The sequence below is a fragment of the Nannospalax galili genome, unplaced genomic scaffold, assembly GCF_000622305.1.
Source record: "Nannospalax galili isolate Female #2095 unplaced genomic scaffold, S.galili_v1.0 scaffold664, whole genome shotgun sequence".
Classification (NCBI taxonomy): domain Eukaryota; kingdom Metazoa; phylum Chordata; class Mammalia; order Rodentia; family Spalacidae; genus Nannospalax; species Nannospalax galili.
The window spans coordinates 3026717-3054116 of NW_008354274.1; the positions used below are offsets into that span (position 1 = coordinate 3026717).

At 45.2% G+C, this 27400-nt stretch overlaps 1 protein-coding gene and 1 pseudogene across 1 annotated transcript in view; one reads left to right on the forward strand and one right to left on the reverse strand.

Moving 5' to 3' along the window:
* Positions 1 to 6: 6 nt before the first annotated feature.
* Positions 7 to 27400, forward strand: part of Gna12 (G protein subunit alpha 12) — an 85657-nt gene continuing 58263 nt past the window's right edge. The window contains exon 1 of the mRNA XM_008851388.3: positions 7 to 192. Coding sequence (XP_008849610.1) covers positions 112 to 192 — 81 coding nt within the window. The 5' untranslated portion in view covers positions 7 to 111. The remainder of the gene's footprint in view (positions 193 to 27400) is intronic.
* On the reverse strand, positions 6365 to 6474 carry LOC115067418 (annotated as a pseudogene).

Genomic DNA, 27400 nt, shown 5'->3' on the forward strand with positions numbered 1-27400 from the left:
AGCCGCGACATCGACGCGCTGCTGGCCCGCGAGCGCCGCGCAGTGCGGCGGCTTGTCAAGATCTTGCTCCTGGGCGCGGGGGAGAGCGGCAAGTCCACCTTCCTCAAGCAGATGCGCATCATCCACGGCCGCGAGTTCGATCAGAAGGCGCTGCTGGAGTTCCGAGACACCATCTTCGACAACATCCTCAAGGTGACGCGCGGCCCCGCCCCCCGCACACCTGGGCCCAGGTGGGGCGCGGACCCCGCCCCCTCATTCCTCGGGTGGCCCCGCCCCTCCCGGTGGGAGCCCAAGCCTTGCCCGCCGGAGTACCCCGGGTGACCCCCGTCGACCTGGTAGCTTGGCCGTGTCTTGGATGCTTGGAGACCGTGCAAGTGAATGCTGGACCACTCCTGGGCGGGTAGTTGGTGAGGAGAGGTCTTGGAGCTGGTCACGTGGGGTGAGGGTCCCCAGCCAGCCCGGTCCCTCCAGCCAGTGTGGTTGGCGAACAGTCAGGCGCCAGTTCTCATTTTTATTAGTAAATAAGGGTTGGTCACTTTATTCTCTTTTTATCATGTAGCCCAGGCTGGTCTTGAAGTCACTATGTAGCTGAGGATGACCTTGAACGTCTGATCGACCCCCCCCCAACTTGCCAAATGCTAGGATGACAAGCATGTGTCACCTTGCCCTCTTTCTGCAGTGCAGGGGATGGAACCCAGGGCTTCCTGCATGCTGGGCGAGCACTTTACTGACAGCTACACGCCAACCCCCAGCCCTCATTTTTAAACTCATGAAGCCCACACTGACCTCAAACTTGCTGTGTAGCTAAGAATGACCTTGAGTTCCTGATCCTTCCGCCTTTATCTCCCCAGTGCTGGGATTACTGACATGTGTCACCAACACTCTTTAAATTTTTTAGTAGGGAAATTTCATATATAGACCAAAGTGTCAGTTCTGTGCCAGTCTTGTTCACCTCTGATACCTTGGTCTCAGCGTGTTAGAAAATGTTCTGGGATGTGTCGCCAAACGATAGGCCTTGTTTTAAAAGCACAAGATAGTTATGAAGCTAAAAAATAGGACTGGGATAAAACTTAGTGGTAGAGCGTTTATCTAGCATGCACAAGGCTCAGAGTACTTTGTAGCTATACCAGTCCCTGGGGTCCACCCCAGCAAGCCAAAAAAAGAAAGAAAACAAAAGAAACCTTAATGTTCACTCACCATTCAGTGTCCAAATTTCCTCTATTGTTGTACAGTTCTGGTTTTTTTTTTTAATCAGATACAAGTAATCCGTATGTTGTTATAAACCTCCAGCATCCTCTCCCTTGTTCCTCTTATATTCTTTGCTATATATGTGAAAGAGACAGATTCTAGGGCACAGTGTCACTGCCATGAGTCTGCAGAAGGCCCCAAAGTAAGATCTGGAGGGCTGAGGCTGTAGCTCAGCTGGTAGAGGGCTTGCTTAGCATGCACCCTTGGTTGGATCCACATACAGGAGCATGGCGGTGCAGCACTCCCTAGGGAGAGGCAGGAGGATCTGAAGTTCAGGACTCAGTTCCACATCGAGTTTGAGATCACCCTGGGCTATGGGAGTCCCGGTCTTAAAAAAGCAAAACGAGAGAGAGAGAGAGAGAGAGAGAGGGAGGGAGGGAGGGAGGGGAGAGGAGGAGGGAGAGGGAGAGAGAGAGAGAGGAGGAAGGAGGAGGGGGAAGGAAGGAAGGGAGGGAAGGAGAAAGAGGAAAAATGAGGACACCTCCACGAGGTTTCCTCTTGGAGGTTATCTCTCCCCTTTCCTTGATTCTTCCCAGGCCCTTTTGGGGGTTGGAAGTCAAATTACAAGTCTAAGGAAAACTGTCCTAAGCAGAGGTGGGCAGATTTGACATCCCAGAAAACTTTCCTAGAGACTCCAGTGTCTGAGGGGTTTGAAATTTAGCAAGGGGCTGAAGAGCCCATCTGGGACATGTCTTTCACTTTGGTCCGGAGGTCCAAAGGATCCTGGGAGCCAGACTTCCGGCCAGTATTCCTCCTCTATCTGCTGCTAAAATGTTTTGTTTTAATAGAGGTAGCTCATTTGGAATCAGGAAGCGCAGCTGAAGGATAAATCACACCTTTCTTTTTCACCTCAGAGTGACTTTGGGCTCTGGCCGAATACTTCCTAAACATCAAACACAGGTACCTGAAGGAATAGATGGAGTATTTCCAAACCCCCTCATCTTCAGAGGGTAGAACACACTTTGCCTGCCACCCCATAACTCCAGGCCTGCTTTCTAACTTCGTCAAGAAGCCTGGTTTTACTTTTGCTGCTCTTCTAGACCTCAGAACCAGGCTGGCCTCACAGGCTCAGCTTCTTTCAACTTGGAAGGCACTGAAAATATTTAGAAACAAATTTCAAGTCTCCTTCAGTCTGTTAACTACATTTTAGAAAAGTCAGTCCTATCCCTTTCCTGCCACTTTTCCTGGTTTCCTTATCAACAGAAACAAGATTTGTTAACTAATATTCCTAACTTTTTGTTCGCTTTTTGTTTTGTTGTATTTTTTTAACTGTACTCTTTTTTTAAATCAGTACTTTTTAAGTTTTAATTTTTTTAGTCTTTGACAATTTCATATATGTATATAATGTATTTTGGTCATTTTCACTCCCATACCCCTCCTTAATCCCACTCCACTGAACCCCTTTTTCCCAAGTCTCCCTGTCTCCTACTTTTGTGCCTTTTTTTCTTCCCAACTTGCTTTTTAATGCACTGTCAGTCTATATTTTCACTTTATCTGTTGTAGCTACTGAGAAATTTGTTTTTTTATTTTAATTCTTTTTGACATGGTTTTATTGACCAGGTCACTTTAGAATGACTTTTTAAAAAATATTTTACTTATTTTTATTTTATGTGTATGTGTATATTGCCTGCATGTAGGTAAGTGTACCCATGTTGTGCAGTGCCTGAGGAGGACAGAAGAGACTGTCCAATACCCTGGAACTGGAATTACAGACAGTTGTCAGCTGCCATGTGGGTACTGAGGTTCGAACCAGTGTCTTCTGCAAGAACAGTCAGTGTTCTTAACCGCTGAGCCATCTCTCCAGCCCTAGAAAGAGTTCTACTTATTTGACAGAGTCTTTCTATATATCCCTGGCTGGCCTGAACTCACTACATAGCCCAAGCTGACCCTCAAACTTGCTGTGACCCTCCTGCCTCAGCCTCCCATGTGCTGGGATTACAGGTGTACATTACTCTACCCAGTTCAAGAATTAGCTGTGAGCATCTGAATGATACTGTTTAGAATAATATTTACATAGAGATTAAGTGCTAAGAAGCTCTTTTTAAAAGCACTATTCAGGCCAGCAAGATGGCTTAGCAGGTAAGAGTGCTTGCTGCCAAACCTGAGGATCCAGTTCAGTGCCCAGAGCCATGAAGGTGAAAGGAGAGAACAAACTCCAAGTTGCCCTCTGACCTCCACACATGAACTATAGCATGTATGCATGCACATACACACAAATACATGTAATTTTTAAAAGCACCATGTGCTGTGCATATTATATCATGTGCTTCCATAAATTGCATTTAATTTTCTTTAGCAATGAGGAAATTGAGGGCAAGTTTAAAATCTACTCATAGTCAGCCTGTTAATTAGCAATCCCAGAGCTAAAAGCCTAACCTGGTAGGATTGTTCACCCCATCCCCCACCTCCCACTGGCAGTACTAGTGATCAGACCTGTACATGACAGGCAAGCGCTCCTCTTCTGTCCCCCTTTAGTTACTCTTTAACTGTTGAGAGCATCACAGGGTCCTAAGCACTGGGAAAACAATGCAGAGGTGTCATCGCCTTTATTACTTTCCCTCAGGGGCAGTCTTGTAAAGCTCCAAAACATTCTTAACAGCCATTGCAGTCCAGAAACAAAACATTTCTGTCAGGCACTCCCTCGCTCCTCACCTCCCTGTCCCTCGAAATGACCAGTTGGTTCTCCCAATTATATAATTTTGTCATTTCAAGAATATTGCCTGGGAACTGAGAAGATGAGTCATTGGGTAAGAGTACTTGCTTTGCAAGCATGAGGATCTGAGTTCAAATCCCCAGCACACACATAAAAAACCCAGAGTGGCTACACATGCTTATAACCCCAGCACTGTTTGTGTGTGTTGGGGGGCGGGGGTGCATGGAGACAGATCCCAAGAGCTGACGATAGACTTCTGGTTCAGTGAAAGACTGTCTTAAGGCAGTCAGGCAAAGAATAGAGGAAGGCATTAGCTAGCTTTCCCTGACCTCTGCATATGCACACACAAATGAATGCACATGCATGTACCACATATCCACACACAAAGAATATTCTAGAAATGGAATTTATGCAGAAGTCTCCCTGTAGCCCCAGCTGTCCTAGAACTCACAGAGATCCGTCTGACTCTGCCTCCCAAGTGCTGGGATTAAAGGCGTGCACCACCACGCCTGGCTAGTTGGTGCTTTTTTAATATTTTTATTTTATGAATATAAGTGCACCATGTGCATGCATTGTCCATAGAGGCCAGAAGAGGGTGTCAGATCCCCTGGAACTGGAGTTACCTGTTAACCACCATCTGGTGCTGGGAACTGAACCAGAGTCCTCTGCAAGAGCAACCAGTGCTCTTAACCATTGAGCCAGCTCTCCAGCCCCAATTTGAGAGTTTTATGTAACGTATATAATCTTATTCACCCCAACTCCTCCCAGGTCCCTGCTAACTCATTTTTTAAAAAATAACTCATCCAGTCTAATTTGTGCTGTCCATATACCCCTGGTGTGGGACTGTCAGAATATAGTTGACCTACCAGGGTCCACATCTGTAGAGAAAAACAACCCCCACCTCCTGAATTATCAACTGTCCATAGCTCCAGTTATGGGTGGGGGCTCGTGAGCCCTTCCTCCCTCCATGCTGGCATGTAGACTGGCTTGCCCTTGTGAGGAGAACCCCAGCTGCTGTGGGGTCAGGAGTGCAGTGGTCCTGTCAAGTCCAGAAGATGCTGTTTCCCTCCAGCCCTCCCCATCCTCTGGCTCTTAGGATCTTTCTGCTCCCTCTTTCACCTGAGCCTTAGGGGTCAGGGTGGGAGGAGGGAGATGTAACATAGCTGTCCCAGTTGTGTCTGGCAGATGTCTGTGCACTTTGACCAGGCTTGAGTTGGAACTTCCAATGCTGTGTTAGTAAGAGGACTTGGAAAGATAGCTCCCGTTCTTTACTGCCATAGATTATTTGTGTCTTCTGTTGATTGATTTTGTTTTGGGGAAGCACACTTGTGGATGCAGATGCACATGCCTGTGTGTGCTTATGGAGGTGGGGTGGGGGGTCAACCTCAGGTGTTGTTCCTTAGGTGCTGTTTACTTTGTTTCTTGAGAAGGCCTCTCACTTGGCCTGTAGTTCACCAATTAAGCTGGGCTGGCAGACCCACGAGCCCCAGGGATCCCCAGTACTGGGATTACATGCGCACCACCAAGCCATTTATGTCAGTTCTGGGGATTGAACTTAGGTCTCCATGTTTGCGTGCAAGCACTTTACCGATTGACCTGTCTCCCTATGTGGATTGATAGATTTTCTGGGTGGGGGGGCGATCTTTTTGAGACAGGGTCTCCCTAGAGACAGCTGGCCTGGAACTCACTATGTAGACTAGGCTGGCCTTGAACTCACAGAGATCCATCTGCCCGTCTCCCAAGTGCTGGGATCAAAGGCATGCACCACCACACCCAGTGAATTGATAGATCTTTAACAACACAATCACATACCTTTTTCTCCTTAGTAGTGTGGGAGTCCGAGCCCAGAGCCTCACACATGCTAGACAAGGTGCTCTAGAGCTGAGCCTCACCCCTAGCTCCCTTCTTTTTATTACACCTCCTAGAGGCTTATCGTTTTTATTAATTTTTTTTCTCTAACCCAAAATAACTTTTTATTCCATTGATTTTTTTTTTTAACCTCCTGTGATTTTTCCAAGTTTTTTATTCTGGGTTTTGTTTTTGTTGTTGATCATTTGTTTATTTGGTTTGATTTGAGGTGGTTTTGTTTTTGTTTTTGTTTTGACACGGGTCACTCTGTATCCCAGGCTGGCCTTGAACCTCTGATGAGCCTTCCTTAGTACAGACTGGGATTATGGGCGTTCTTTACTTTTTCTTTCCATTGACTTTGCATGTATCTGGTTCTCCTGACTCTTAGTTTCTTGAGATTAAGATTTAGAGATCTCCTTTATCTTGTTACTTTTCAGACAGTGTCTCATGTTGCCTAGGCTAGCCTCAAACTGGGTATGTAGCTAATGCTGGCCAAGTGGTGAGATTACAGCATGTGCCACTTACACCTGGCTCAAAATATTACATCCCTTTGATAGGTTCATTTATCCTAGGCACACTAGGACATACTCTCCCACTGAGCTGGGTCCTCAGCTCAAACAGTGGTTAGACTGCTGGTGTTATCTTAACTGTATATGTATTGTAAGGCCCAAGGGCCTTTTCTGTCCTGGTCAGTTGGAGTACTAACCTCTCTTTTCATGGGACACCTCTTTTTGGAGGAGAGGTCAAAAAGAGAACAACTTTTAGGAGCCACCTCTCACCTTCTACCTGTTGTGGCAAGATCTTTCTTGTTTCTGTGCTGCTGTAAACTCCAGGCCCAGGAACCTCCAAGCCAGGATTCTCCATCACAAATGCATACCACTGCATTTGCATCTGACTTTTTATGTGGGTTCTGAGGATGGTCAGGTTGTCAGGCTCGAGACATCTTTGACCCAAGAATTATTTTAAATATTTTATTTATTATTTTTATTTTATGTGTATGAGTATATTGCCCGCATGTATGTGAGTGCACCTGTGTTGTGCAGTGCCTCAGCGGTCAGAAGAGAGTTTTGGATTCCCCCTAGAACTAGAGTTAAGGATGGCACATAGCCACCATGTGGGTGCTGGGAATTGAACCTGGGTCCTCTGCAAGAGCAGTCAGTGCTCTTAACCACTAAGCTATCACTCCAGCCCCAAGAATTATTTTTAAATATATTGTAGTTCTAGCTGTTTGGAGGTGCTCCTGCTATTTTTATTGTTGATTTCTAGTTGACTCCATTTTGGTCAGAAAACACATCCTGTATAATTTCAGTTCTTTTATATTCTTTTCTTTTTTAAAAAAAATTATTTATTTTTATTTAATATGTAAGGGTGTATTGCTTGTATGTAGGTAGGTGCACCCGTGTCATGCAATGCCAGCTCTCCAGCCCCCCAAGTTCTTTTATATTCTTAAAACTTGTCTTATGGCCTAGAACATGGGTTCTGGCGAATGTTTTGTGGCCCTGTGTCAGTGAATGTCTTTGGACACTTGGAAACATGCATATTCTGCTGTTAGTTGGGCTTGCCCCACATGTCAGGTCAGGTGTTGCTCTCGGTAGGTGATGCTCAGTGACCTTGCTAGGCTTCTGTCCACTAGTTATATCATTACTGAGAGTGGGGCATTGAAGCCCCACTGTAATTGTGGATTCATTAGTCTCCCCTGTGGCCCTGTCCAGTTTTACAGTATCATGTATTTTGAGGTTCTGTTGTTTGGTGCATAAACATTGAAAATTGTGAGGTGGATTTCTACTGAGTGTGTAGCCATTGCATATCTTAAAGTCAGTGTGTGTGTCAAACTAGGGGAAGTCAGGGAACTGCCTAGAATCTCTTCATATGGATGCTGACTCTCAGATGTTTTCATGTGACCACTTTGGTTCTTATTAATATTTTCACGGCATCTGTTTTGTCCACTCTTTCAGTTTTCTTAAAAAAATTTTTTTAATATTTTTATTTATTCTTTTTATTTTATGTGTGTGAGTGTATTGCCTGCATGTATGTGAGTACACCCGTGTCATGCAATGCCATGGAAGTCAGAAGAGGGCTTCAGATTCCCCTGGAACTGGAGTTAAGGATGGTTCATAGCTACCATGTGGGTGCTGGGAATGGAACCCAGGTCCTCTGCAAGAGCAGCCAGTGCTCTTAACCACTGAGCCATCTCTCCAGCCCCATACCCTTCCTTCTTAAACAGTGTCTCTTTGCCAGCTTTAGAGTTCACAATGAACACATCTTTTATTTTATTTTATTTTATTTTATTTTAATTTTGAGACATGGTCTCATGTAGTCCGAGCTGGCTTCACAATTGCTATATAACCAACCTAAAACATGTGATCCTCCTACCTCCAGCTCCCCATTGCTGAGATGACAGGCATGGGCCACCACATCCAGTTTTTGTGGTACTGGGGATAGAACCTAGGACCTTGGAAACATGCTACCAACTGAGCTGCAACCCCAGCTAGACACTTTGAGTATTTAGAGAATATTCAGTGTTCTGCCTTCTCTGCACCCCAGCACTGGAGGATGAGAAATCATTGTCTCTTGTGATTCAGTGTTTCTCTTTAATTCCTTTTAGTTATGATTAATCTTGACATAGGTTTCTATCTGTTTACTAAATATATTTGGGGTTTGTTCACCTTCTTGAATCTGGACATTTATGTCTTTTGCCACATTTTGGGGTTTAGGGGCATTATTGCATTAAATTATTTTCACTTCTCCTTGCTTGTGGGACTCTGCTGGCACAGCACGTTTTTGTTGTTTTGTTTTTTTGTTTTCCCATACTGGGAACTGAACCCAGTGCCCTACTCATGCTAGGCAACTGCTGCACACTCAGCTGTTTCTCCAGCTCACTATGTGCTTGACCTCAGAATCTCTGAGACTGTTTCCTTGTGGAGGGGGCTATGACATCAGCCCCTGCACCTGTGTGATGCCAGGACAAGGGAGGAGTCGGCAAAGGGACACCAACCCAGCCCCACTTCCTCCTCCTTGCATCCTTGGTCCTGCTTGAGACCCCTGACACTACCTACTTCTACCCTGCAGAGGGTGGGAGGTTAGATCCCTGCCTGGCCCTGCCACCTCTGTCTGCTGCACCACTTAGAGCATGTCTTTCCCCTGTCCTTGGGGCAAGAACACAGAGGAAAGTCAGCTTCTCCCTCAACTCAACTGAATTAAATATTTAACTCACTGTACATAATCCCAATGAGACTGTCTGCCCCACTCTTTCTCTAATCTTAAAGATGGGTTCTCTCAGTTCTTAGCCCAGTTCCCTTGGGGTCCATGCATGTGGTACTCTGGAAGTCATCTCAGCGTGTCCTTGTTATAGTGTGTGCCTCCATTCTCAAACCCAGCTTGCAGTCATTCATAGCACTTCAGTTCCTTGATGTATGTGCAATGGGTTCAGTTTCAAGACCATTGTTAGTTATTGAATTTCACATACAGTTAGAGGCCAGCAAGCTGTATCGAGAGGGTCTCTGTTATATCTCGTAAAACCATCCACATAACTGTTGATGTCTCATTTAACCACAGCAACTGAGACCTGCCTTATGTGTGTATGCATTGCTGTAGAAACTTCCAAAAGAATTGGATTGTTAAAGTGGGTGGTCCCTTGTTGATGGGAAACAAAAGAATTAAATTCAGAATACGCAGGGCTGGAGAGATGATTCAGCAGTTAAGAGTACTTCTTGATTGTCCAAAGGACCTGAATTCAGTTCCCGGCACCCATGTCAGGGAGCTCACAAGAACCTGGAAGTCTAACTCCAAGGGGTCCTCTTCTGGCCTTCTCGGATACCCTCACACATGTGACATATATTCACACAGATACATACACATAAGTAAAAATATATCTTTTATTTGTTTGTTTTTTAAATTTTTTATTTTATGTATATGAATGTTTTGCCACTGTGTGTGTGTGTTTGTGTGTGCGCACCACATGCCTGTGGAAACCAGAAGAGGCTGTCAGATCCCCTATAACTGGAGTTACAGATGGTTGTTAGCCACCATGTGCATGCTGGGGACTGAACACTAGTCCTCCTGACCACTGAGCCATGTCCATCTTTTTTTTTCTTCCATCTCCATTCTTTTTATTTTTTCTTTAGATGGGGTCTCCCTGTAGCCCCAGCTGGCCTGGAACTCATGTAGACCAAACTGGCCTCGATCTCACAGAGATCCGCCTGCCTCTACTTCCAGAGTACTGGAATTAAAGGCATGCACCACCATGCCCAGCCAACTTGTTTAAATTCAGAATGTGGGATGCAGTGTACTAGGAGCTTGTCGGGGAGGGGCAGGTAATGACTACCTGGCCCTTTAGGCATCTGTCCAGCTACAGAGATGTTGCACAAGTAACTGGCTATGATTGTACACCACACTAAACGACACTGTGGAGGCGGAGAGGTGATTCAGTGGGAGCAGAGAAGTTAGCTCTGGAGGAGGCAGGACATATGACTGAGCCTGCTTTTGAAGGCCATGGAAGGTTCCAGCATGTAGAGAAGGAGGACACACAGGCAAGAACGATGGCAACACATCCAACATGTAGGGAAAGCCAAGAAGTAGCAGGTGCTTCTGGAACTTTCTCATCCAAAGGAGCCATTCATGCCACAAGCTGAAGCTGTAACCTTTCTAGAAAGTTCATATACGTGCCTATTTGACAGGCTTCCCTCAATATACCTTAGAACGTATGGCCTGCAAATTAAAAACTTTTATTGTAGACTGGAAAGAGTATATTAACATTTAGAGGATTCTTTTTTTTTTTTTTTTTTTTTTTTTTTTAAAAAAAAAAAAAAAAAAAAAAAAAAAAAGAATTGGGGGCTGACTCATGTTTCAAGAGCTTGATGCTTAAGCATGAGGATCTGAGCTCAGATCCCCCAGTACCCACATAAAAAGCTCAGGTCCTTTAGACAATCAAGAAGTGCTCTTAACTGCTTAAAAGGTGGGAACTCCAGCACTGGTGGGGTGGACACAGGTGCATCCTTGGGACTCACTGGCCAGACAGTGTATAGCCAGAACAGTGAGCTTCACCCAGGTTCAGTGAAGAGACTCTGTCCCCAAAATAGAGGAAGACACCTGATGTTGACTTCCAGCCTCCACATGTAGATATACATATGGACGAGTAGACACACATGCACACACACTTGAGTGCACACATGCATACCCCCCACACACACACACACATACACAACTCAAAAGAGTTATTTTGATTTTGTTAAAACTTTTGCTTAAGGGGTTTGAGACTTAGTACCTCCATTGCCGGTTTGTGTTTTCAAACATGTTGAAACTGCTGGCCTCTGAGAGGTGCTGTTTCTTGGGCTCAGAAGCCTGGCCTGGGACTTAATGCCTCCCGAGGTGGGTGGGCTGGCACGGGTGCCGAAGCAGAAGTCAGCTTCTTCTGGGGTCTGGAGCACAGTTGGGATTTTATTGCCTTGTTGGCAAATTGCACTTAAGTAAGCAGATTTTCTCTTACACTTGGACACATATGGTTGGCTCTTTTAACACCCCAAACAAAAGCATCTTTTCCCATCAATCGAAGAGGGGAAAAAAAAGTCAAGAGCGTTCTTTGTGGCCTTTGTCAGGGATTCAGAGCCCTAAATGACTGGTCTTTCCTTTGGCATTCCCATTTACTTAGAGCAGCATCATGTCAGGGAGCAGCATCTGCCCATCATCATCTGTCAGGTGTCATTAGGAACAGAGCCTATGCTAGAGGACGGTCAGTAGACAGCTCATCACGATGATTTTGTGATGGCAGAGCTGAGAGTAGGCCATGGATCCTATCGCTCTTTTTTTTTTTTTTTTAATTGCTCTTACATGAGGATCTAAAGTTTATCTAGAGCTATAATTACAGGAAAATCCTCAAATTAAAGCAGCTCATGTTGTGTAAAAGGCCCAGCTCTTCTCTTGCACTAGCTGAAGGGCAGCACTGCCCCTAAAGAAGGCAGATCACATCTAGAAAAAAGGATCTACAGAGCACACACCTAGGATCTCAACTCTTGGAAGAAAGAGGCAAGAGAGTAACTGCAAGTTTGTAGTCAGCTTGGTCTGTGTCCTGTCACGTCCAGGCCAGCCTGGCAGCACAGGGAGACCGCTCCAAGAGAAATTTCCATCTGGGTAGGGGTCAAGGTGGGCACACCTCCACAGCCACTGACAGCACACCAAGTACTGCAGATTACATTAGTTTTTAAGGTGAAATTCTACTCATCTTTGTAGACAAGATTCACAGGGTTCCAAGGGAAAGACTCAACATTAACCCAGAAAGCAAATCATTTACTCATTTCTGGCTCCCTTCATAGGTAAAGGGATGCATTGCTCCAGAAACAAAATACAGAGCAGAGCTGGGGATGGCTCAGTCCCTAAAATGCTCAAAGGATCTGAGTTTGATCCCCTAGAACCTAAGTAAATATGCCATTCATGATAATGCACATATCTATAATCCCAGCCCTGGAGAGGTGGAGACAGGAGGGTCCATGGGGCTCACAGGCCAGACATTCATTCTAACACACTTGATGAGCTCCAGAACAGTGAGAGACCCTGATTCAAAAAAGAAGGTGGATAGCACCCAAGGAACAAGACCCAAGGATGTCCTCTGGTCTCCACGTACACACAAACACAAAACAATGTGCTGCTTAAATTTTTCTGTGTTATAACAGGGTTTTCAATCTGTGCTTTCCATACACACATTTAGGTCTACAATCCTTGCCTCACACAAGGTGCCCAATAACTATATTTTTGTGAGAGAACAGAAAAACAGGCTTGGTCATTTACCTCCTTAGCAGCACATGTTTGGTAGGTAGAAAGTACTGAGATTGTGCTTAAACAAACATACCAGGGCTGTCCACAGGCTAGTCAGAGCAGGTGTCTCATTAAACGTAATCATCTGAGCAGGCCAAGTGAGCAAGTCCCTTAATATCTGACTGTGAGCCATGTCCATCCATCCTTCAAACCCCAGCTCTGAGCTTGGGAGCAAGTAGGTAGAAATAGTATATGTTGGCCTAAAGCACTCTGGGAAGAATGGGTTGGTGGAGAGCTAAGTGTAGAAAATTAGAAGGAAATGGCCAGTCTTAGTGATGTATACCGTTTCAAAATAAAATTAAAAAAAAAATTTAAAGGACTGGAGAGAGGGCACAGTAGTTAAGAGCATTTGTTTGCTTTGCCAAAGGACCTGAGTTCAGATCCTAGCACCCATGTCAGGTGACTCACAACTTCCTGTAACTTCAGCTCCAGGGGATCTGACGCTCTTTTTGCCTCCACACACACCCACACACATGTACCAGACACATAAAATAAATATTAAAATACTTAAAAATAGGGGCTGGAAAATTGGCTCATTGGTTAAGAACACTTGCTGTTCTTCCAGATGACCTGGATTCAATTTCCAGCTCCCACATAGCAGCTAACAACCATTCGTAACTTCAGTTCAAGGGATCTGACACCTTCTTCTGGCTTATGGAGGCATTGCATGCACGTGATACACTTACATACATGCAGGCAAAACAGTCATACGCATAAAATTTAAAATAATAAAATATTTTTTAAAAATTTAGAAATAAGGCTGGAAATGAGGCTCAGAGATAGAGTGCTTGCCTAGCATTTATAATGCCCTAGGCTCAATCTAAGGGGGGGTGGGGCAGGAGAATGAGAGAGAAACTTTTTATTTATTTTTTTTATGTGTATGCGTGTATTGTCTGCATGTATGTAAGTGCAGTGCCTGAGGAGAACAGAAGAGGGCGTCTGATCCCCTGGAACTGGAATTAGCAGGCAGTTGTTAGCTGCCATGTGGGTGCTGGGATTCAAACCCAGGTCTTCTGCAAGAATAGCCATTGCTCCTAACCACTGAGCCAGCTCTCCAGCCCCGAGAGAAACTTTTAAGGTGCCAAAACCAAAAGTTTGGGGAGAGGGAGAGTGGGAGAGAGAAGGCAAAAGGCTAAAAACTGAGTCAGAAAAACAGGTAAACTGGAACAGAAGTGGATTCCCCAGGGGCTTCCTATATTGTAGAACAGAAACATAAAGATTAAACAATTGCTTGTGCTCAAAGATAGGACAATAGCATGAGATAAAGGGGAAATGGCAGAGTTAATGAGATGAGCTGGAAATGCAGATAACAGCAGACCTGTAACAAGTGAGCAACAGAAGAAGCCAGTAGCCACCACTGGAGAATAGATTAGTGGGGGCAGCCATCCCCACCCTTGGGGTGGGAAGTTGCAGGACATCTGGGTCCTACAGGTGCTTCCTGTGAAACAGTCCTCATGTCACTCTCTGGAGAATGGATGGGGCTTTCCTCCCCATCAGTATTGCAAAGGGGAGGGGTGTGCTGGCCAGTTCTAGGGCTACCCTCTTCTCTCTCTCTCTCTGCTAGGAGCTTTAGGTGGCCACCTGTCTTCAAAGTCTGCCTGTCAGACCTGGACACCATGCACAGACCACTTTGAGGTAGACACACCCACTAGAGAACAGCCTATTTGTGTTCCTTTGGGTGCCTGGTGAGATGAGGTCTTCAAGAGCAGGATTCTTTTTGGCTTTTTAATCGTGTGTGTGTGTGTGTGTGTATGTATGTGTACATGTGGAGATGAGAGGATAGTTTGGGGTGTTGGTCTTGCTTTCCACCTTGTTTGAGACAGGATCTCTGTTTTGTTTGTTGCTGTATATGCCAGGTTAAGTGGCTTGGGAGCTTCCCGAGAAGTCTCCTTTCTCCACCTCCTATCTTGCTGTAGGAGTGCTGGGATTACAGACATGCACCTAGTGTATGGAGTCTGGGGACTTGAACTCAGGTCCTCACGCATGTACAGCAAGTGTCTTTAGCCACCAAGCCTTCTCTCCAGTCCCAGGAATCATTTTATCAGTTTCTTTTTTTTTTTAATTAAAATAAATTTGTGTTTCTCTGTGTGTTTGCCACGTGTGCAGGTTCCTCATGGAGGCCAGAAGGTGGCATTGAATCCCCTAAAGCTGGAGTTATAGGTGATCTTGAGTTGCCTGGCGTGGATACTGAGAACCAAACTCCGGTCCTCTGGAAAAGCAGCCAGTGCTCTTAACCACTAAAGCTACCTGCACCAGGGGTGGTGAGCTGCTCTGGCTTGGCACTGTGCAGTGGTACCAAGCACCTTCTGTGTGGCTATGCAATTCTCAACTACCCTTTCATGTAAGTCCCTTGCTTAGCACTGGTGGCAGCCCTGTGATCACTAGAGTAAGGCAAGACTCGTAATTCATATTTCAGTTGAGAAAATAACCACTCTCCCTTGGTAACACATGACTGCTTTTTGGGGTGTTGGACAGGTGTTAGCCTCCAGCACAGGTTACATTTTCCCTGTGCAGGAAAGTTAGTAGGGGATATGGGAATGCCAGCAGTATAAGAATTGCTGTCTGTGAACACAGCCACTCCAGGACTCATGTGGTAGGACACATGTTCATATTTGCCCTCTCAGTAGTGCCCATATACACTTCACACTACCATACACACTCAGTCTCACACTAACACATATTCAACCTCACACCAACGCTCACGTACACAAACATGATGGTTCAAGCACTATAATCCTGTTTTTAAGTTAGGGGATAGCAAGGTGACTCAGCAGTTGAGTGTCCTGGCTGCTCTTGCAGAGGATCTGGGTTCAGTTCCTAGCACCCACATAGTGACTAACAACTGTCCCTAACTCCAGTTCCAAGAGATCCAACACCCTCTTCTGGCCTCCATGGACATTGCACACATGTACATAAACATAACATGCAGGCAAACACACATAAAATAAAAAATATTTTCAAAAAAATACATATGTGTGTTTATTTCTATGATATAATTTTGGACTTGTTATTTCTGAAAAATATTCTCCACAGTAAACGTTATTTTGGAAACTGTGTTTTAGCCATTTTATGTCATGACTCCCTAGGAAGATGATTTCACCATCCCCTAGTGATTGAAGCCTTTCCTCACTGTTGATTCCTCTGTAGAAATTTTCATTTTGAACTGTAGGTGTTTTAACTTAATTTCTGGTTAGAATCCTGTTAGAATTTTTGTCATCTCGACTATTTTCAGAATGTGTAAATATTTGCCAAGCAGACCACAGCATCTTCAGCATTTTTTTTAATTGGAAACTTGTTTTAATTCTTGGTGACTTGCCTGAGTTCCCATACTCCCCAGTCTCTCCCCTGTCCTACATCCCGTGTGTTTGTTATAGTCAATGAGCCAGTATGGAGGCAGCATTAGGGACTAAAGTCCATGGTTTACATCAGGGCCTGCTCTCTGTGTCCTGTAGTTCTGTGAGTTTTGGAAAATGTATCATGCAGAAAAGTTTCGCTGCCCTGCAGTCCATGTTCTACTTCTTCCCTCCCTCCCTCCCTCCTTCAGCTCTGTCAGCTGTTGCTCTTTTACTGTCTCCAAAGTTTTCCTTTCTCTTGACTTCCAGTTGGACTATATGGTGTGCAACCTTTCCAGACTGGCTTCTTTCACGTAACAGTCTATAGCTAAAGTTCTCTGTGGTGGTTTTTAACAGGGCCTGATAGTTTCCCACTGTGGAATCATATCCATTTGCATGGATATACCAGTTTGTTTATTCACTTGCTTGTTAAAGAATATTGAAGCATTATTGTCAAATCATATAGCAAGAAAACGTTGGGTTCCCTAAGGAACTGTCTTGTGTATTTTGTATTCCAAGCCTCTGAGAATGAGAGCTCCTGTTGCTCCCCATTCTTGGCAACATTTGGCATCATCAGTGTTTTGGACTTTAGTCATTCCAGTAAGTATGCAGTGAGGTTTCATCTGCTGTGGTTTTTTTGATGCTGTTGTTTCTTTGTGTATGTGTGCATGTGTGTGTGTTGTGGGTTAAACTCAAAACCTTGTGCATGCTAGATAAATGTTCTACCACTGACCTCCATCCTTAGCCATTTTTAACTTTTTATTTTGAGACAAGGTCTCACTTAGATTCAGACTGACCTGGAGTGCTGAGATTTCAAGGATGAGCCACCATGGATAGCTTTATTAGTTCCTCCTTTTGTGACTGAGTAATATTCCACTGTATAGATGTATCATAGTTTGCTTTTCTACCTATTGATGGGCATTTGGGACTCTTTCCTCTTCTTTATATATTTTTTGGTTTTGGTTTTTGAGACAGAGACTCTCTGTAGCCCCCGCTGGCCTGGAACTCACTGTGTAGACTAGCCTGGCCTTGATCTCACAGAGATCTGCCTGCCTCTGCCTCCTGAGTGCTGGGACTAAAGGTGTGTGCCACCATGCTGGCTTTTTTTTTAATTTATTTAAAATATTTTTTTTATTTTCCTGAGACTTTTATATGTGAGCACTTTATATCATTCCCACCCTTACTCTCCCCCTTCCAATTCCTCCCACATTCCCCTACTCCCTCTCAACTTCTTGTCCTCTTTGATTATTGTTGTTACATACACATACATTTATATATTGATATATACACACATACATGTTTTCACTTTGCAAAGAATGCCTCTGAACATTCATGTGTAGGCACATGCCATATGTAAACTGACATCTTTATTTCATTGGATTGTACAATATTAGCTTCTAAGAGGATTGGTTAAGTGCAGCTCACAGTTTTAAAAGTTTCAGTCCAGCTTTGGTTCACAGTTTTAGAAGTTTTGGTTCATCCTTAGTTGGCCACATCACCTTTAGGCCTGTGGTAATTCAGCCTGTCTTGAGGAAGGGAAGGGGAAGAAACATACACTCTTGACTAGGAAGCAAAAAAGAGAAAAATGGAGGGACACAGGCCCTATTCTGGGGGCATACCACCAGTCACCTACAGATTTCCACTAGACACCTCCTCTTAAAAGTTCTGCCACCCACCAGCACCTCTATCTGAGGCTGGGCCTTGGGGTGAGGCTCTTAAGATCCCTGCTGTGGTAGCACATGCCTTTAATCCCAGCACTCAGGTGGCAGAGGCAGGTAGATCTCTGTGACTTCAAGGCCAATCTGATCTACATAGCAAGTTCTAGGCCAGCTAGGGCTACATAGTGAGACTCTATCTCAAAAAAAAAAAAAAAAAGCCTCTCCCTAGGAAGGAGATCATTGGAACAATAACTCCTTGTCTGACATGAGAGAGCTGCCAGGCTGCTTTCTGAAGCAGCACACCAGTCCTGTGTGAGGGTTCCTATCTCTCTGCATCCCTGCCAACACTTGCTCCTGTCTGTTATTAGATCTTTTGTGAGTCTGATTTGCCTCCCTTTCAGTGTTGAGGTCCTCTCATATGCTGACCCGCTGTGCTCTGTCTGTAGGAGGTTCCCTTACTTCTTTAGTGGCCTTTGCCAGTTCCAGGGATCCAACCTAGGGCCTCACACATGCTAGTTGAGTGCACCACTGCCGAATTGCAGTCCAGCCTTCTTGTCTCTTACGCTATTTAGTAAGACCTGTGTGATGATTCATTATATTCTCAGAACAAGCCTTATATTCTTGGAAGGAGGGAGGAAGGAAAGGAGGGAGACCTAATTGAAAAACGGGACACTCACATATCCAAGAATTGAAAATATGCAGTGATTTCTTTAAATTAAGTTAATAATTAACTAACTTTAATTATCATTATTTTGAAGAAAATGTTGGGAATATACAAGTGGAATGAAAGTCCTCCAGAGACTTGTCATTTTTAGATGTTTTCATTGCCTTCTGTGGGCTGGAGAGATGGCTCAGTGGTTAAGAACACTTGCTGCTCTTGTAGAGGACCTAACTTTGGTTCTCAGCATCCATATCAGGTGGCTCACAACCCCTTGTAACTTCAGCCCCAGGGGATCTAATGCCTCCTCTGGCCTCCACAATCACCTGTGCTCACATGCATATACCCATACCCACACATACACACGCACACACTCACATAATTTTAAAATAATAAAGTGAATCTTTGAATTGCCTTCTGCCATCATCTCCACAGCCACCATTTTGAGGGTGTCTCCTCTGACTTCCTCACTGGGTGTTCTCTGCACACTGTTCTTAGATGTCTTCTTAGACATTCCTCTAAGGCTGTTTTCCTGCTACAGAAATAACAGTGAGCCTTAATCTCCTGGCAGATCGAGTAATTTATTTATTGAGACAAAAATTTATTTTTTGAGACAGGGTCTCTTCCTGCTCTGGAGCTCACTGATTCAGTTCAGATGAGCAGCCAGCCCCGGGTTCCTCCTGTCTGCAAACCTGGCACTAGGATTTCAGGCGCTGGGTAGCTCAGCTTTTCTTTCTTTTTTAACGTGGGTTCTTGGGGTGTCAAACTAGGGCCCTCATGTTTGCGGGGCAAGCACTTTACTGGCTGAGCCATCTCCCCAGCCCTAGACCCAGTCTTTTTTTAAGGCAGAAATGACCACAGTGGCTATGCTGTCCCTCCCCTTACTTGCTAAGATAGCCCCTCCTCTCTAGTGCCCTCCTACTCCATGTTTCATCCACTTCCAAACACCCTCCAATCAAGTGAAAGTTCACCCTTTTAGGGAAAGAGGGAGCTTCCTGTTCCAGCTCACTGCTGGGGAGAGTGGGGACACACTAGCTTCCGTCTGCCCCCCACCCCCTTCTCTACCCCAAGCTAACCTGGAAGATGACAGCTGTAGCTTCCCTGCCTGCCATCTGCCCCTGGAGCTGACCTAGTAGATGAGAGCTACAAGTTTCCTGCTTTCTGGCTGCTGGGTAGTGGTGGGGAGTCCTGGCAAGCGATCAGAGGAAAGAGGAGTCCTTCCTCCTCCCCAACTATTTCTGGTGGTTCCCGTGCCTCCCCCTCATATTCACTCATTTGTGTGTGCTCTTTGCTTTCTTGTGAGCACCAGAGGGATTTAGAGTGTGGACTAGTGTAAGCTGTCCCAAAGTGCTATGATGATCAAAGCTGAACATGAAGACTTGTGTAGCACCCACGGCAGGTCCACGGTTCAGCCAGTCCAGGTATCTGTCCTTTAGGCCAGAGACGATGGGATCTGCTTGCTTCTCTTTAGTCAGATGGATGCTTGAGCCGTCTGAGTCTGGTGAGTTTCTGGCAGTCTTGTTTACATGCAGATTGTGATTCAGTAGGCCCAGAGCAGGGCCTGGGAGTCTGATGTCCTTGAAGTTCATAGCTGGTATTTATGCTGCTCTATTCCCTTTGCGTAACAAGTGTGTTCACAATGTTAAAAACCTGCTACAAGCTAACTGCCAAGAGGCAGAGTGAAGTAACAGCTCATAATAGAAGCCACCACCCCATTCCTAAGTCATATTAATCAGCCAGTATTTAGGTATTTACTGAACACCTTCTGTATGTTAGATACTCGGGACACATTGCTGGAAAGAAATTGAAAACAAGCTTCAAGTGGTGGTTCAAACCTGTAATCCTAGTGCTCAGGAGGCTGAGGCAGGAGGATTACAAAATCCCAGGCTACACAGTGAGACCCCGGGAGATAATGGAGGTATGGAGAGACAAACAGAGAGGGAGGGAGGGAGGGAGGGACAAACAGAGAGAGAGAGAGAGAAAGAGAGAGAGAGAGAGAGAGAGAGAGAGAGAGACCAGTTGTTTCCTTGGAGCTTTGCATTCTAATGTGAGGCACAGACAAACCACACAACACACAGGTAATCTTACCAAATGTTAGAAGATGAGGAATGATGAACGAGCCAGGCCCAGGGAGTGTGATGATGATAGAGCTGTCACTGTTGTATGACCTCTGAACAATAGAAGGTGGGAGACATGCTGCCATTGCAGGGCTGGAGCACCATGGGAGCCAGTATGGCCAGCTTGGGGCAAGGGCAGAGATGGCTGCAGTGCCCGTGGGCCCTGCAACGCACTGAGAGTCACAGGCTGTGGCTGAGAGTGGCACAGGCTCCTTTGGAAGGGCTCCGCAGAGGAGTGACGTGCAGAGGCTTGCTCCAGCAGCTGGCCCAAAGGAAGGCCAGAGTTGTGTCTGTGGGAATAGGGATGGGGACCAGGGCCCAAAGTCTGAAGTGTTTCCAGGGTGTTGATACTGAGGACAGTATTCTGAAATGTGAAATATGATTGTAAACATGTTTCACTAGAAAAGGAGTGAATTGTATGTTTGTATGTGTTGTACATAGACGTGTGCAGACGTGTGTGCAAGTGTGGAAGCCAGAGGTAGACACTGGGTGGCTTACTCTATCACTCGACACCTTATTTTGAGACAGCATCTCTTCCTGAACCCAGAGCTAGGCTAGCAGCCAGCAAGTCCCAGCAGTCCTCCTGTCTCTACCCTACACAGTGTTGGAGCACACACAATCATGACTGCCTGTTTATGTGGGTGCTCAGGTCCTCAGCAAGCACTCTTACCCACTGTGCCGTCCCCTCAGTCCCCATGAGTTCTTATAAAATCTACATTTTGAGTGTAAAAAACAATGATAATGAATAAATATTGACATTCACCAAAATAATATTTCTAACTAGTGAGAATTTATCTTTTTTACTTTTCGAGAATATATACTATTTAAAAAAAATTTTAACTATTTTACTCTCTTCTGTCTATAATTTTACTGCATGTCCTTTATTCCATCAAGTCATTCATTTCATTGCATTCTGTAGATTTTGTTTGTTTTGGTGTTTTAAGATATGGTCTCACTTTGTAGCCCAAGCTGTTTGGGGAACTCAGGCTAGCCTGGAACCCACAACCCTCCTTGCCTCAGCATCCCGAATGCTGGGGTTACAGGCGTGTACCACCATGTCTGCACATTTTATAGATGCAAATATATAGGGTTTTTTTTTTGAGGGGGGGTGTTTGTTTTTGTTTATTAGACAGGTCTCCCTATAGCCCCAGCTGGACTGGAACTCAACTTAAGTAGACCAGGCTGGCCTTGAACTCACAGAGATCTGCCTGCCTCTGCCTCCTGGGTGCTGGAATTAAAGGCGTGGGTGGCACAAGTATATAGTTTTATTATGTCTGCCTTTTAAATTTCCATTTTGTTAATTTTGTTTGTCTACTCCAACTAGAATACAGGATCCTTTGAAGTTTATGGCTATGATTTGATTTTCCCTGTCTTTCTAGGAAGTGACAGATCTTAAGAGCTTATTGAGTGAATTGTTTTAATTCTTTGCATCATGCCTGCTTCTTCCCAAACAGCCTTGTTTTTCTAAATCTGTGGAGGCTCATTATTAGCATAACTGAGAGAGCAAGGGATGGCTGTCTGATTCTTTAGGAGCCCCACCCCCCACACTCTGTGCCTTTTTACCTGCCCTAAGGACACTCCCGTATACTATCAGAAAGTTCTGAATTAGGGACTGAAGAGATGGCTCACTGGTTAAGAGCACTGGCTGGTCTTGCAGAGGACCCAACACCCACATGGTAGCTCATAATTCTAATCCAGTTCCAAGGGATCTGACACCCTCTTCTGGCCTCTGCAAGCACCTACACTCACATACACATACCCATACACAGACACGTGTATTTAATTAAAAGTAAAATAAAGATTTATTAAAAAGAACATTCTGGGGCTGGAGAGACAACTCAGTGGTTAAGTACACTTACTGTAATTGCAGAAGACTCAGGTTCGGTTCCCAGCACCCACTTGACAGCCAACACCTGTCCTTAACTCCAGATCCAAGAGATCTGACACCTCCTTCTGGCCTTTTTGGGCACCAGGCACACATGTAGCGTACTTACATACATGTAAATAAAACACTCATACACAGAAAATAAAAAAAAAATTTTTTTTAAAGTTCTGAACTTGCCCTTGTGGAAGTTGGAGCTTCAGAAACCACCTTTGCCCCTGCTCTGCCTGTTCCTCTGATATGTAGCCTTTTTCTAGAAGTAGTTCCTTCTCATCTCTGCAGTTAGGAAACACATCCCTTGGGCTTGTTTGTACATTATGTGAAGTGCAGAGGAGTACTCACAGGGCTGACCACTCTTCACCACACCTCAAGTGCAAAGGGCCCTTCCAGAAACTGCCGTGCATGGCTGGGGCCCAACCGTCATGTTACAGAGTCTGTATGGATAATCACTGGGCATGGGAACTCTGGTTGTCATGGCTACACTGGTGGCTAGTACCACTGTGCTCCTGAAGAACTTTCTCTAGTCTTCTTAGACCGCATTGCATTCCAGCAAGTGAGGTCACAGAGTGGCAGAGGACCTCAGGTGACAAATCCATGAAGCATCTTTAGTTAGTGTTCGGGGGGCGGGGGGCGGGGGTTTAGCTGACTGTCTTAGCCTGAGAATGTTGTCTTTTGTTTGACTCCATTACAAGTTAGTCCCTATCTTCAGTCTTAGTAGGGTTTGAGAAAGGGACCCACTTTAGATAGATTTTAGACTTAAGAAGTGAGAACATACCAAATTCCCAGGTTACTAGACACTGCAGCACCTAGTGCCAGTGGGTAGGTCTTTGATACCTGAAGGACTTGTCCAGGGTAGTATATAAATATATAAATACAGGCTCACACCTGTAATCTTAGCACTCAGGAGGTGGAGGCATGAAGGGTCTGGGCTACATGGTTATGCCTTGTCTCAAGCACTCATACACAGGGTAGGGGGTTGGGGGGAGGACCCCAGCAAGTAAACCTGGGAGACAAAACAAAAAAACCTACGAAGGAAACATCTGTTGCTTATGGTAGTAGCTCCAGGATTGGTAGGTTTAAGTCCAGAAGATTTTGTTTTGGGTGTTTCTTTTCCAACAACTGGGCATGGGAACCCAGAGCTTTGCACATGCTAACCAAGCACTCCACCCGCAAGCTCTGTCCATAACCCCTCCAGAGTTAGAAGACAAAAACTGGGACACTGATTCTAACTTTTTTGGCTCAGTTTGTCAAACATTGGTGTTGATGTGAATCCCACTTTTTATGAGCATGTGATGTTTTACATAGAGCTCCAGGCACTGGTCCCAGAATGGCAGTCCTGGGTAGCCTGCAGGGGCCTGGCCTGATTCCTCTGGTTCACCAGGCCTGGCACACTGCCAACACACAGTAGGCACTCGTATACTTGTTGAATATATAAATACCTTCAGGGCAAAAAATTAGACTGAGAGAACCCAAAAACCAGATTTTAATATTGATGACCTTGTCAACAAAGTATTTGCCATGCTTCAGAAGGCGGAGGTCCTGTGAGCAGAACTGGGGTGCAACCTGTTCCCTAACTGCCTGCGCTTTGCTGGCACAGTTGCCCAGGGAGGAAAGTAGCTCACCTGGCCTTGTGTGTGATTCTCATGTGGTGAAGAGCTCACTATATAGAATCATGGAGGTGTGGCCACTGGCCTTTGGGGATCTAGCTCTGGGCGAATTGTTCTTCCAGGCCACCCAGGGAGTCAGTGAGAATTTGCCAGGCTCCTTTCCTTATATAGAGTCAATCATAGGAAGCTGTGAGCAGATTGTAAAAGCAATTGTATGTTCATGACTTTCTTGAACTGGTGGCTCTAGTGGCTGCTGAAGACTGGCACCATTTTCTTACACTCTAGTGACTACTGAAGGGAATATTAGTCTATTCCCACCAGCTTCCACCAAGATGAATGCTTCACCATGGGGACCACTATTGAAAAGAGGGGGTGGCTTCTCAGTGGTATTTGTATAACACCTTTAGTCCACACAGCTCCACAACAATTCTTAAACCTGGAGTACTTAGAAGGTTCGCCAGAAGCCACTTATTAATCTCTTTTCACTTAGCATCATAGCGGAATGGGAATGGCTCCTATAAAGTGTTGTCTGTGTAGATAGAAGATGGAGTCCCTTCATCCTTGTGAAGTGAAAGGGAAGGTAATGGGCTGGTAGGGCCAGGTATCTGCTTCACCTCACTGGGAAACTTTCTGATTGTGTGTGGTATTGAGACTTGAACCCACAACTTTGCATATGCTAGGCAAGTGCTTCTGCCCTGAGCTGCATCTCCAGCCCCTTTTTCTTCTTTCTCTCTGCCCACCCTGCACCCCTGACCCAGTCTAGCCTTATCAGCCACAGTCTTAGAATTTTACTTTTGCCTTAGCCTCTCCAGTGCTGGCATTATAGGCTTGAGCCCCCACAAACAACTAGGAGGTTTTGTTTTGCTTTGTTTTGGTCTTTTTGAAACAGTCTCCCTGTAGCCCCAGCTGGCCTGGAACTCACTTTGTAGACCAGGCTGTCCTCTCAAACTCACAGAGATCCACCTGCCTCTGCCTCCCAAGTTCTGGGATTAAAGGTGTGCACCACCACACCCAGCAGGAGTTTCTTTTTCAATTTAAAAAATAGCCAGGTCTGGTGGCTATGAGCTTTAGGGAACATTTCAGACTGAAGCCATAACTCTTGGCATGATTTTTACAAGTCACCCATGTAGAATGGAGCTTCATTCCTTTTATGCTGAATGGTTGGTGTTCTGTCTTGTTGATATGTTCCTTAGGCAATGGACATGGGCATGTTCCCATCTTTCGGCTATTAGGAAGAATGTTCTATACACATTGGTGTACAGGTTCTGCATGTAAGTGCCCCCATGTTGTGCGATGCCTGAGGAGGTCAGAAGAGGGCATCTGATCTCCCTGGGACTGGAGTTACAGATGGTTGTTAGCTGCCATGTGGGTTCTGGGAATCAAACCCAGGTCCTCTGCAAGAGCAGCTGGTACTCTTAACCACTGAGCCATCTCTCCAGCCCGTTTAGCCATCTTGATGGTTGCCATTCTGACTGGGGTGAGACAGAACTTTGGTGTCTTTTTAATTTGTGTTTCCCTGATTGGCTGAAGATGCTGCATAGTTCCTTTTGTTTATTTGGTTTTTTTGTTTCATTTGTTGTTTTTATTGTTTTGTTTTGTTTTTGAGACAGGGTCTTACTGTGTAGCCTTAGCTGACCTAGAGCTTTCTATGTAGACCAGGCTGGCCTCAAACTCACAGAGATCCACCTGCCTTTGCTTCCAGAGTGCTAGAATTAAAGACCTGTACCACCATGCCTGGCTTAATAATTAGTGTTCTTAATGATTATTCCCCCCAAACCTTCAAAACCCTAACAATGCCTTCCAATCATTACAGAGTCCTTCTGTGTTCAGTAAACTAACTGTAATGTACTGTATTGAATTTTAGCACCATTTGAAATGTTAAAATAATTTTATGGTGTTCTAATGCCTTTTAAATTAGTAATTAGTATACAGGCCACTTACAGAGACTTGAAAATGAAGCTGAAAAGAGAGACTGCTGAGTGGGTGAGAGCCAGACAGGGATGCAGGAGGGACTGAACCTGAGTGTCATGCTCTTCAATAGCTGACATTACTGTACTTTAGGAAGGGTCTTCCCTTTATTTGCTTCTGAAATTTCCCCAATGCTGCTTTCTCCTTTCTTCTAGAAGTGATCTACACTGCTTGAACTGAGACTTGATATCATGCTCTCCAGCTCTGAGACCTGGGATAAGTGTCTTATTCACACCTGCATTCAAATGTCCAAGTGAGGTCTATGCTCAGCACTGGGATCACAGCAGTAGTCAGACAGACACGGTGTCTATCACCATGGAATTTACATTATTAGAAACCGGAAAAAAAAAAAAAAGGCAAAACGAAGTATGTAATGTCAAGTGTAAGAGGTCTGGAGAAAAATAGAGTGAGGGAGAAAGTAACACCAGTTGGTGCTGGCTTCCTGGCTCAGGGATACTGAGCAAAGGCTTGCAGAGAACATAGACCATGTGAATGCCTGAGGAAAGACTCCAGGCAGAGGGATCAGAGACTTAAGTGCTCAAAATGGGAGCGTTCCTAGAAACTGTAGACAGCTGAGATCAGTGGCAATGGAACAGACATGAGGCTGGGGGAAGGACATGGTAAGGATTTTTCATTCAAAATGAAATAGGAATCTATAATCCCAATCAGTCAGGAGACTGTTAAGACCAGCCTGGCCTACATAATTCCAGGCCATCCAGGGTTATGTAGCAAGACCTTGCCTCAAAGAATTCAAGGGCTAGGGGTAAGCTCAGTGGTAGAGCACTTGCCTAGCATGTGCAAGGTCCTGGGCTTCATCCATTCATCCGAAACATTGCCGACATAGTTCATTGAAATGGAGGGGGCCAAAGAGATAGCCCAATCAGTGAAGTGCTTGCATGAAGATCTGAGTTCAGTGCCCAGCACCTACATAAAAAGCTGGTGAGGTAGCACATGCCCAAAATTCCAGTGTTGGAGAGGGAGAGACAAGTGGATCCCTGGGGTTTACTGGCCAGACAGCAGCCTAGCCTTCTCAGAGAGTTCCAGGTTCCAGTGAGAGACCATGTCTCAAAAAACAAAGTGGATGGCTCTTGTGGAACACCACCTGAGGTCAGCCTTTGACCTCCACACATATGCACACATGTAAACACACACACATACAAAAATAATGTAGAGTATCGTAGGGAGCCATTGCCAAGTTTAGGAGAGAAACAAAATGATGCAACCTGTGTTTCTAGTGGTTCTATGTGTTAAATAAGAATGTGATAGGAACGGGACCTGAGAATGCAGGGACAGTGAAGACAGGATAGCCACTTGGGGGCACGTGGGCCCAGATGCTCCACCCTAGCACTTGGGTCAGGCAGGAGTGCAGTCACTGGGATTTCCATTTCACGATCCTCCATTTCCTCACCTTTGAACTGGAGATCACTGCCTCATGGTTGTTTTTAGGATAGGAGGGGACATGCATGCCAGGCTTGTGCCTGGACACAGCCAGGGCACTCTCTTGTAGGTCTTAATTATTCTTCATCCTTGGCTGCCTTAGCCCAGAGGCAGCTGCTCACATGGGTCTTTTACACTTGTTACCTGTTTGTGTGTCTATAACCTGGGGGGGGGGGGGGGGGAAA